The sequence below is a fragment of the Diospyros lotus genome, chromosome 9, assembly GCF_014633365.1.
Source record: "Diospyros lotus cultivar Yz01 chromosome 9, ASM1463336v1, whole genome shotgun sequence".
NCBI classification, from domain to species: Eukaryota; Viridiplantae; Streptophyta; class Magnoliopsida; order Ericales; family Ebenaceae; genus Diospyros; species Diospyros lotus.
Window position 1 is genome coordinate 29,408,041 of NC_068346.1, and position 12,313 is coordinate 29,420,353.

The following is a 12,313-nucleotide window of genomic DNA, read 5'->3' on the forward strand; positions in this document are numbered from 1 at the left end:
AAAAATACCTCTTATTTAAAATTAAATTTACTTCATCTATTTTTGGCCGCCTCCAACAATCACCATCCTCTTGTTATCTTGCCTCACACCGCCTCATTTCGTGTCAACCGTTGTTGCATTCTCATTTTCAAAACAGTTGAGGACATGTGAAGTAAATTTTATTTTGAGTGAAAGATATTTTTATCATTTACATTCTTTTCAGTTACCCTCTTAGAGCATCTCTAACGGGAGTTGTTATTTTGGGATATTAAATTATCAATTTACAACTTTAAATAGTATTATGTCACTTTTGAATTCTATATCTGCTCCGATGGCAAGTTACAAATAAGGGTGCTATTTTAATATTTTTTTATTAAAAAATATAATTAAAAATTAAAATTTCAAATTTCAAAATTTGACCGCTAGACTTCAAATTTCAAAATTCAACCATCGAATTTGAAATTTTAAAATTTAATCGCCAAGATAAAAATTCAAAAATTTTAAATTCATCTATAAATATGATAATTTTTCTTATGTTTTCATTAATCTATATTACATTGTCTCTCTAAAATTATTCATCCTTTCATATTTTTATTCATCCATCGATATGAATTGTTATTCTAATATTTTATGAGAGATCCTCAATATTGAGGAAGATGATAATGATCAATTAGATATGTTATATAATTTAATTAAAAGATTAGAAAGATCTAGTTATAGACAGATAAAAAAGTTTGATAATTCTCTCGAGCAAAATAACAAAATGGCTTTCATTCGTGTATATATATGCATTATTATTAAATATATGTGTTTAAGTAATAATGTCATTAATTTAAAGGTCCAAAACATTATTGTATATATATGTTTATTATATTATGCTTTTAATTCTAAATATTTTCTATTAATTGATTCAATTAAGTAGAAGCGGGTCATTGACCGTCAGCCGGGCGGCGACCTACCCTTCAGAAATGAGAGTGACCGGCGGCGGGTGGTAGATAAGAGAGACGACTGGTGGAGAGACTTGTGCCAATTGATCTGAGCTCTACCCACCCGCACCTCTCTTATCTATATACCCTTTCTTCACCCTATTATTACAAGACTACCCTTCTCTGTTACCACTCTTCTCCTTCCCTATAAAATGCACTTAACAGAGACGCTGAGAGATGTTAACTGCTTCTTTCTGTTAGTTACCGCAGCGGCAGTGGAGAGCAATGTCAATGTCGCCGTCCGTCAGCGCAGTGGAGTTGGAAAGCCACGTGTTCCCTCCGACGGTGAAAGCGCCTGGCAGCGCCAAGACGTTCTTCCTCGGTGGCGCTGGCGAGAGGGGCTTGGAGATCGAAGGTAGGTTCATAAAATTCACGGCCATTGGAGTGTACCTTGAAGACGCCGCCCTTCCGTCGCTCGCCGCTAAGTGGAAAGGCAAGACTGCCGAGGAGTTGGCCGACTCCCCTTACTTCTACAGGGATATTGTCTCTGGTAAACTCTGAATTCCCCCATACTTACTATCAGAATTATGGTCTAGTGGCAGGTAAGAGGACCGATGAGCCCGCACTCTAGATTTCAAGTCTCCGTGAGCCTTAGTTGCTCCTCTACTTAAGTCCCGACCGTTATTTATCAAAAATAAGAATTCTGCCATATATACTCACCTTTCTCTGATTTTTAGCTGATTATGAGTGGTTTGGTTTCACATGAATGTTGTTGTCGGGTTAATAGTTCTGGATATTATTAGGTAAATGTTTAAGGACACTCCCTTTTTTCAATAATGATTATAATGGTAATAATGCCCAAATAGGAAGCTTTCATAGAGAATCACATGGTTTATCGACGGTTTTGCGAGTTAATTTCTACCTGATATTTACAAAAATGTTATACGAGCATCCCAATAGAAATGATGCTCATTTTGGGAAACATCCTTTTGTTCAAAACTTGGCAAGAATGGGTGATGTAATGTGAAAGTATGAAATATCCACAAAAAGATTTGGAGGTGTGATGTTTGCAATCTATAGATGGTGAGTTAGTAACTTCAAGCAAACGAAAAGATTCACTATGGCATTGCCATTAGAAGGTTGAATCTTTATAAGAGCAAAACTATGCAGGTGGGACTTGGGGAAGTAATTATAGGCTGTGCGCTGCCCTGAATTTGTTTGACAGGGAGTGATAAGAGTTACGGTTATGCGGAAAGACAGTGTAGGAGAGATACTTTACGCCTATTGGGCAAGGCCCCGTTTATAAGTTGTCTTTGAGGTTGGGATCGCCTAGCACTTACACGAAGGAACTCAGATACTGGAGATTTCCTAATTTCCTCTTCCTGTATTGACTATATAACGAACGGCTGACTCAAACACCCTCAACCTGCTGGTTGGGTAGTGGTTTCAGAAAGTTGTAAGGGTAGGTGAGTACTTTGTTTCAAGCATCTTGGAGTGTCTCTACATGTGCCTTTTTATCATATTAATTTGTGTAGCTGTGGGCCATTGATGCAGAACCCAAATCACAGAAACAAGAGTAATCTCGATTACTCGAAACCAATTTCAATATTCAATATTATTCCTAAAATTTTTCTTTCAATACTTTATTAGAGAATTATTTATAGACAACTAATAGATAGAAACCTATTCTAACTGGGTTTCATTGGCATAATCTAATTAAGATTATAAAGATAATCCCTATCTAATTAGGATTCTAGGAAATAAAAGAAATTAAAAGAAACTTAGGAAACAAATTAAAATGAAGAAACTAATAAAACAATAGACAATATTAATTTATACTTTTACGCCTAAATATTGTTTCTCAAAATATTTGTCTATATAATCTTCATCCTTCTCCCTTGGTTGAAAAGAACTCGGTTTTATGAGTTGGACCGTAAATACCACTCTAAGAGCTCAGGATCTATGACTCAAAAATCCTCTTTAGTGATCCAAGGGTATCTGAATTTGGTTGATCTTTTCATTTGACAAGAAAATGGCAATAACCACCACCACAAGAAGAAGCCACAATCTCATTGTCAAGCAGACCTGCAGGAACACTAGTAGGCAATAGTGGAGGCTCAAATGTCCCTCAGTAAGGAGTTAAATGTTCTGGATTGAAAACATGGATAATATTCATATTATTAGGTAAGTCGAGTAAATAAGCATTAGGCCAAGTTTTCAAATGATAGGAAAGGGGCCACTAGCTCGAGCATGTAGTTTTTTGAAGGAATGTTTAGGGAAGCACTCAGGGTGAATACAGACCATGACATAATCACCTTCTTTACATTTCCAAGCCCTATGATGTACATCGACAATATGTTTATAGTTAACATTACTCATTGCAATTTTCCTTCTAGTCTTAGCATATTGGTCACAGATGTGTTGGGCAAAATTTTCAGCAAGTTCAGAAATTTGGGCATCTAGGGGTAAGGGTACAGGATCAATAGGGGTGCAAGGGGAGTAACCATGAACAATCTCAAGAGGAATTTTCCCAATGAACCTATTAACATAGTTGTTATAGGAAAACTCAGCAGTTGCCAAAGTCTAATTGTTCATAGCTCTCCAAGAATATGAGACTGGAATGTCTTTATCTTGCTTGCAACCTAGATGGTGTGGTCGTATGACCTAGAAGTGTGTAGTTAGGCATGGGATACAACTTGGATAGTTAAGGCCCTTGGCCAAGGTATCATTAGGAGAGTGGTCCTCCTGGTAGTGGCTTGGGCTATGGTGGTGTCTTAGCTGTGTCATGTGAAGGGCAGTAAAATGTGTTATGGGCAGGGCAAGTAAAATGAGGTGACTCATGGCTGTGGCTCCTTAATAAGAAACTATGAAGGTTCTTTTTCTTTCAGCTTTGCTGGAGTTAATCCTTTTGAGAAGAGTTCCGTACAGTGGTTGGCTCTGCTGATGGGGAGAAACTTTCCTTTCTAGATTTCGCTTGATGAACTCTTGTTGATTTAGTAAAATAGTAGCATGTAGCATTCAATCAAAAGGTAAGCTGCAATAAGTAATTTATTTTTCTATGTGCCATTATGTTCAAAGCAAGAGTATCACTGTAGCTGCATCATGCTTCATTTAAGCACTACCAATCTTTTTTTCTTAAGACGAGTTCTTTTGAAGTCAAAAAAGAAAGTGATTTTAATTTGGTTCTGAACTTAAAGTTACAATTATTATTATCATCATTATTTGTTGTTGTTATTAGTATTATTAATACTGTATAAATTCCATCTCTTGAGTTCAATTGACATTTTCTTTATAGGTCCCTTTGAGAAATTGACACAAGTGACAATGATCTTGCCATTAACGGGTAAGCAATACTCGGAAAAAGTGGCCGAAAATTGTGTAGCCTATTGGAAAGCAATCGGAACCTATACTGATTCAGAGGCCAAAGCTATTGAAAAGTTCATGGAGATCTTCAAGGATGAAAATTTCCCTCCTGGTGCCTCTATTCTTTTCACCCAATCACCTATTGGATCATTAGTGGTCAGTATACCGTTCTAAACTTTTATTTTGTCACATTTTGTTTATTTCTCGAGTTTGAAAAAATCCTACTCATGCACAACAAGAATAATTACAAGTCTTAATTGTGTTAGCGGTGAGGTTGGTTCTTAATACATTACTAGTGCGAGGTTGGTTATTCATAATGCAGTAGTGCAATTGCTGTAACTTTATTCAATGTCTTTTGCTTCTATCCCTTGTGATAATTTGAATAATTCTAAAGTGATGAAATGGTTAAAATTTATTCAAAATCTCTTTCTAAGATCTGAGGGAAAGTAAATATTTGTTGTTATGTGTTACTCTCTATCTTTCTGAAACTTCCAACTTTTAGCCCAAAGCAGCACATCTAACAAGACGTATAGAATATTATCTTTCTTTGTTTTGATAGTTCATGACTTGGGCATCCACCAATGAACCATTCATAATGATCAAGCTCAATGGTGACGAAATTCACATAATCATTTTCTGCGTGAGACATAAAACTGGCTATTGAAATCATGAAAATCCTTTGAAGTCTTTATATCCTGTTCTAACTCCATTAAGGAGAACGAACTTATGCAGAGAAGGAAATAAAAGAGGATTTGATGAAAGCTTTCAAAAGCAATAGAGTGTTGGAAGAAATGTAAAATCTTGATCTTGAGAGGGGTTTTAAGTGTAGTGTAATGACAATAGGACATCAGTGCACATCCTAGATCGTTTCTTGTCTTTGCCATTTGGTTGTGAAAACAGAGATACTTGAAATTCCAAAGAAATGCTTTCTCCTTGAATTCTTACTACACTCTTCGAGTATTCTTTAGAGGACACAGAAGCCCCCCCCCCCCCCCCCCTCTCTCTCTCTCTCTCTCAATATGGATCATAATTTTATTATTGTTGGTTCTTGTGTTTACGACTATAGATTACCTTCTCGAAAGATGGATCGATGCCTGAGACTGGGAATGTGGTAATAGAGAACAAACAGTTATCGGAGGCCATCTTGGAATCGATCATAGGCAAGCATGGTGTTTCCCCTGCAGCAAAGCAGAGCTTAGCATCAAGAATATCTGACTTGCTGAAGGAGACTGATAATGCAGCCCCCGTGGTACTAAAGCTCAATCCCAAGCATCAATATAAAGTAATTTCGTTTTTTTCTTCACTTTTGTTCAAAAGTTCTAGTTCTATGGCTAATTTGAGCTTTTATTTGGGCTTGGCAGGAATAGGAGTCGCTCTGGAATTCTGGTGACGCAGATAATTACCTAATTGACGCAGCAACAGCAATTCCAATCACAAATCTCTACGCAGTTGAGTGAGATATTAAATAAAACAAATAAAAAATAAGTAGTTGTGTGCTTTCTGTTATTTTGGCTTGGTAGCATCATCTATTTTGATCTGTGTAACAAGAATGGTTCTGCCCTCTATAAAGCTTTATTCTGTTTCTGTTTGTTGCCTACTACATGGAATAATAGCTAGAGGTGGAGATCACAGAAGATGCCCCTTTTCAGTTCCATTCGTGCTTCATGTTTGGGTTAACATTTGAGATTTGTATGCTTTGTTTTGTTTTGTTTAAGCATCCCTTTCGAAGACATATATTCTTATTTCAAGTCTTCTGAGATTTTTAATGGGCTTGGGAATGATCTTAGTCCCTTCTTAATCGTATCATTGCCAAACCAAAGGGCCCCACTTCATGAAGAAATGGTTGAATTTGAATAGCTCTCTGAACCCCTCAACTCTAGTCTAGTGATAGAGCGTGATGAAGGCCATGGGGTACCTCCAGGCGAAGGGGGGGTAGTTGGAGAGGTGCCCCACTCGTTCGAACCCTCAACAGCTGGATGACCCTCTTCCTTGTAGGTAGCCAAAACAATTACTTAAATGGTGATAGAGGAAGAGAAATCCATTAGGTCTAGAGAAATAAATTACATGATTTTATTCATTTAATTTATTAGAAAAATGGAGATGAAATACATAAGGGTAAATTTTATACAAACCTCTTGTGATTTGACCCGCTTGCATTGACATCTCGTATATTTTAAAATTACACTTGAAAGCTCTCACACACTTGATTTATCAATTTTAGAAGCTAACACCATTTATTCCAAGTTAAATAAAATAAATGCTAACTAAATTAAAATTTACTAATAAAAAATTTATAAAAAAAATATCCCTAGTGAGTTCCAGCCAATTAATTCTTGGATCTAGAATCTATTGATGATAAAGATGAGTTCTCTAGTTCTTATAGTTGTCATCACGATCAATTTTGGATAACCCATAAAGTGAATACGTAAATTTGCGAGTGTGTGGGCGGGGGAGAGAAAGAAAGAAAAAAAAAAGAAAGAAAATGACGATAATATAAAAAAAGGAAACGAGTAGAAGGGAGAGAGAAAAAAAAAAGAAGAAGAAGAAAAAAAATGATGATAATAAAAAAAAGAAAACGAACAAAAGACGTTTTACCTGATATTTCCTATTCTTTTATATGATTTTGAGGGCAAATCAAGTCTTTTTCCAACCTTTTTTTTTTAAGAAATTCCACCGACGCATGTCCACATAAATCTTTCATTTGAAGCCATAGGAACCCTCTTTTCAGCCCAAATTAGATGGGGCAGGTGGTTTGCCCTTCTTGTCTTATTTTAGCGTGCAATGAGTTCACTTTTGTTTGCTAGGGTTTTCACACTTTTATTACATCTCCTTTTGGCATGACTTGAGGGCTTAACTAGGGTTAAAACCCAACTCTAGTTGGGTTAGTTAGCTGTTGGGTTGCAAGATATCACTCATTGCCCAAAGTTGCTTTTAGCGATGAAATACCTATTTTAATTCATAATTCGACCAACCAAATAATAAAATCTTTTCACTTTAAGACCACAATCTTGTGAGTAATATTATGTTTAAAATTTTGTTACTAAATTCTAAGAAACAAGTCCTCTCTTGCATTTTCGATTAATTTTAAAATTTATTGTATTAGTTTCAAAACTAACTCATCCAAACGATTAGTTAAGAAATTAAAACTCTCGCCTTGGTATGACGCAGTTGTAAAGCATAAGGAAAATAATATGTTGAAATTCTTGTGACGTTTTAAAAAATAAAATTATTACTAGAAGCTAGCAATAAAATTAGAAGGCAAGTCCCTCGTGTGAAAATAGGGTCATGGTGCGCCTTGTCGCCCCTCTGAAGGTCTTGTCTGTACAACGTAAATGTAGGGTTCATGGAAAGAGTATCTGTTTCCCAAAAGTCCACTCTAACTGTGTATAGGCTGTGATCGTATCCAAATTTATCCAGAGAGTGAATCAGGGAAAGAGAGTGCTTTCCTCAAAATTATTCGGATGAAATTCGAACATCTAAATTATATATATAAAAATAAATTAAAACTCTCCATTTTAAAACTGACCATGTACCAACTCCTTGTCCACCTTAGTTTTGAAACTTTCTCTCTAAGTACGAATTTTGATTTTGATCCCTTATTATCCAACCATCACTTGCCAAAACCACCACTCAACGAGTAAATCACCTAATGAACAACTTTTATGTGTTATATGCTCGTTTTTAAGAATTTTTTACCCTCAATTTATTTTCCTTATTTTCTTCCAAGCCTAAAATTCTCCAAACCTATTTAATCGTTCCTAAAATTAATAATAAAATTAAGAGTTATTACAACATATATCTTCACACACACGCGCGCAATCAATCGCCTAACTTAACGAGGGTTAGAGCATTGGAGAGTTTTCCTAGATCGAGTTAGTTCGAGTAGTTCTCTACCATGATTCTAGGTGATAGCAAATTAAGTTGTTAAAATATATAATAGGTGTAGATACAAAAAATGAAAAATGTTGAAAATAACCATTAATACAAATACTTAAGCTAATTTATTTAATTAAAATAATTAATTAAAATACCATGGGGGTCAAAGGTTAGGTGCAGTTGCTGGGGAGTAGCAGTTTGGTGGGTTTGATAAGGCATGGCTTTGTGTACATCTTAGGGGCTATCTTTTTGCAATTTTGTAGTTTTCTTACATTTTCTTATTAATCATAATTAGAAAGTTTTAAGAAGGAAGATTCTTGTGTGGTAGATAAAAGTTCATCTAAAAAAGTTTAAAAGTTCAAAATAATATTTTGAGTTAAAAAAGAATAAATTTTTCCTTAATTGGTGTTTCACACAATGTATAAATTGGATAACTCTGAAATCTGTAAATCTCCTAAAGGATTCCATAAAAAGGGATAGATATTATTTTATAGAAATCTTAATAAAATCTTGGTATAAAAGGATAAATATTATATATTAAAAAATTTAATTATGATAAGATATTAGAATATTAGGATAAATATCATTTATAAAAAATCTCAAACCAATGAGATTTAGGATTGTTACATTTTCCTCTATAAATAAGCAAGTTTTTATTCCAAAAAATGTACTTCTCTGATATTAGTAGAAATTCTTCTTTATAGTTTTCAACATCCTTACTATCTAATTTAAGCATCGGAATATTTACACAGAGACCTCCCCGCGCCCTCTAATTATTTGCTTCCTTGTAATTTTGGACGACATTAGGTTTTGGGGAGAAAAAGGTCTCTCTTTGACAATAATTTCAGGTGATTTGATGATGGCGTTTCCACCCCCATAAATTCATTATTGTGTTTTAGCCACAACAAAGATAAACAATGATTAAACTTCTTTATTTTGATAGATATTGTAAATTTTATTAAAATGGCATTACTAGCATCAAATTAATTATTTATTTTCATTTATTTATGGTAAAAATAAATTTTATGAGTGTCAAATTATTCATATATTATTATGTATTTGTTCATTCTTTGAAGAAATGCTATTAATTTTATTTGTGTCAAGATCGAGTGTTAGCGCAACATTACCATTTTTAAAACATGAAACTATGTTGCATAATATGTCTAAATGTCTGAGATGATTAATTTAGTTGTTTATTTAAAGGGTAAATGACACTCAATATTTTTAAAATTTGATAAAAAGATAGACATTCTTGACATTTAAAAAATGATAGAGATTTCACTTAACTTTATAAGTCGGATGATATATTTTTCTCTCTATAATTATTTTACAAATGTTAAAAATTTTAATACGACAAAAATATATTTTAATTTTCTCTTTCTCTTCCTTTTTTTTTTCTCCTCATACGATGAACTAACCAAGATTTGATTATGTGTTGTCATTCGGTTTCCGGATCGATGATGGCTTATCGATAAACTAATAAATTCTAACTAATTCGTCAGACAAAAAAAGAGGATAAAGGATGGGTTGAGAAAATATAAAAATATTTTTGTCATATTAATAATTTTAATAATAATAATAAAGTACCACTAGAGTTATAAAACTAAGAAAAGTTTCTATTATTTTTCAAATATAAAAAATATCTCTGTCCTATTCTTACATAAAGTCCTGTTTGGCCACCAACAAAACTTTCTCTTATCAATGAATGTGGTTTTTTTTTTTTTTTTTTTTATCAAAAGTAGTTTTGCAAAAAAGTTAAAAGAAGGAACTCAAATTTATTATTTCTCTTCTAAATTTAAAAAAAAAATAAATTTCCAAAAAAATAGATATAGAGTTCATGTATAATCATTTAAGAATAACAAAAATTCTCAAAAATAAAATAAAAATTCTTCTATGACCAACAACAATAACAATCAAGGTTGTTAAAATCGAGATTTTAAGTGGGATCGACAAAGGGTTCATAAAATCGTATCGTAAAATCGAATCGTAAAATCGTAAGATTTTAGAGATAATTAAAAATACCCTTTAATTTTTGTAAATATATGTTTATAATAACATAATTTTGTAGAAAATGAATTAATATCATTAATAACCTAATTATTCCTTATTATAATTCAAAAGATGAAATTTCCAAAATATAGCTCAAAAACTAGCAGGTTGGTATAGGCAATTTAAAGGCAAAATATAGGTAATTTAGAGGTAAAATATAGTTTAAAATTCTTTAGAGGATGCTTCCAACGTCTTCCATTAGATTTAGATTGCAATTTTTTCTTGATTTAACATTGATTAAATCAAGTAATATCCCGATTTAGAGTTGGGTGGTCCATTAATTAATTACTTGTTTGTCTTGATTTACTTATGCAATCAATGTTAAATCAAGTAAAAATTATAATTTAAATCAAGTAAATTGGAACTTATACAATTAATGTTAGATGCTATGTGACATTGGAACTTATGCAATCAATATTAAATCAAGTTCCAATTTAGAGACAAAATATAACAATTCATTGCATAAGTTCCAATGTCAGATGCTATGTGACATTGAGACGTTGGAAGCATCCTCTAAATTACAACTTAAATCAATGGAGGTCTTTGAATCGTAAAATCGTTTGGGGATCTCTGAAGCGTAAAATCGTAAAATCGTACATGTAAAATCGAGATTTTATAGGATTTTATCCCAAATTGGATTTTACATGGGATTTGAATCGTTTGGAGGTCTTCGAATCGTAAAATCGTAAAATCGTACGCATAAAATCGGGATTTTAACAACAATGATAACAATTACAACTCTTAATTTCAATAAATAAAATTAATTATATAAATTATAGGTATTTAGCCATATTTATCTAGAACTTATGATATTTGATTTTAAAACTATTGTTGGGTATATAATACAATGCAACTTCCACATTTTATTTGAATTAAAAAGTAATAAAACTCTTTTTTTATTTATTATTGCTTGAATATAATAATAAATTTATTGACTGAAAGTATCGTTCTAAAGTCGTTTGGATTTTGCAAAAAAGAGAACAATCAAAGAATACATGAAAGTCCTTGTAAATACTTTGATACTTAAAATTAAATATTAAAAATTTGAATATCCTATTAAAATTAGTATCAGAAATATATCTTTTTTTGGAATAAAAATTTATCTATTTATAAAGTAGTATGAAGTTTTATGAGATCTACTAGCATTGAGATTCTTCTTGACATCCTAAAATTCATTAGAATTAGAATTGTTTATCTTGATATTTTGAAATTTATTAAGATTAGAGTTCTTATGAATGATATCTATTCTTTTTGCAGAATTTCAAATGAATTTTTGGATATCAAAACTATTTTCTTTGCACTTGATTCAAGACCCGCTCAATCAACAAAAAATTTATACATTTTTAGCCCAAAAAGATATTTTAGTCTTTTAATAAACTTTCGTCAATGACATATTACTATTTAATTTATAACTCTTAACAACCAAAGAAATCATTATAATCTGATAAAAATCTATAAAAATCTTTTGAAGTCTCCTATATTAAAACACACAAAGATAAGGCGGCTATTGTCCTGCCACCACGTGTGTCCCCACAAAGCAGCACACGTATGTGATCCTCACTACCAAGGCACCGTATGGATGAAGCATAGGTAAGAAACCGCGTGTAAGGCAATACCCTCACAACCAACAGATTTTCCAATCTATCAATCATATTTAATTTGAAGCAAATAGATTTATCATATTTTCGCCACTAATTTAATTATTATACTTTTAAAAAGACATAAATGGTAATTGTAAAATTTATATTTATTTCTTTTATCTGGTTATTTTAATTAAAAATAAAGTGACATTAATAAAATTAAATAATATATCAACTCATAAAAATTAACGTGGCTCTGAATTTGAAAAGATAATAAAATATTTAACTTTTCGTGATCAAATAATTAATACAGAGATCAAAATACAACAATTTATTTAATTTAATTTATTTTGAAATCTTATTAGGCAAAGCATTTAGCACGTGATTGTGGTAATTTAACAATTAGCATGATTGTTAAACTAGAAATAGAATTGACATATCAATGCATGTATAGGGTTTCGGAGGGATCAAGGAACCAACCCTTTTACTCTTCTACCCCCTAACAAGTCTATATGTGGGTTGATGGGTATTTTCCCTTTT

General features: G+C 32.4%; 1 protein-coding gene across 2 annotated transcripts; it reads left to right on the forward strand.

Moving 5' to 3' along the window:
- Window positions 1–1,136: 1,136 nt before the first annotated feature.
- LOC127810617 (chalcone--flavanone isomerase-like) lies at window positions 1,137–5,920 on the forward strand. 2 transcript variants are annotated; one of them, XM_052350182.1, is made up of 4 exons: window positions 1,137–1,455; window positions 4,201–4,424; window positions 5,335–5,550; window positions 5,630–5,920. In XM_052350182.1, exons 1-4 carry the CDS (start codon window positions 1,191–1,193, stop codon window positions 5,633–5,635), a joined length of 711 nt encoding a protein of 236 aa, XP_052206142.1. In that variant the 5' UTR covers window positions 1,137–1,190; the 3' UTR covers window positions 5,636–5,920. The 2 variants fall into 2 exon arrangements, with proteins under 2 accessions (XP_052206142.1, XP_052206143.1); XM_052350183.1 differs by having other exon boundaries at window positions 1,138–1,455; window positions 5,335–5,517.
- The last annotated feature ends 6,393 nt before the right edge of the window (window positions 5,921–12,313 follow it).

Coding starts and splice junctions, on each gene's coding strand:
- LOC127810617 (XM_052350182.1), top strand. CDS start 1,191: ATGTCAATGTCGCCGTCCGTCAGCGCAGTGGAGTTGGAAAGCCACGTG. Junction 1,456..4,200: donor CTACAGGGATATTGTCTCTG/GTAAACTCTGAA, acceptor TTTTCTTTATAG/GTCCCTTTGAGAAATTGACA. Junction 4,425..5,334: donor CACCTATTGGATCATTAGTG/GTCAGTATACCG, acceptor TTACGACTATAG/ATTACCTTCTCGAAAGATGG.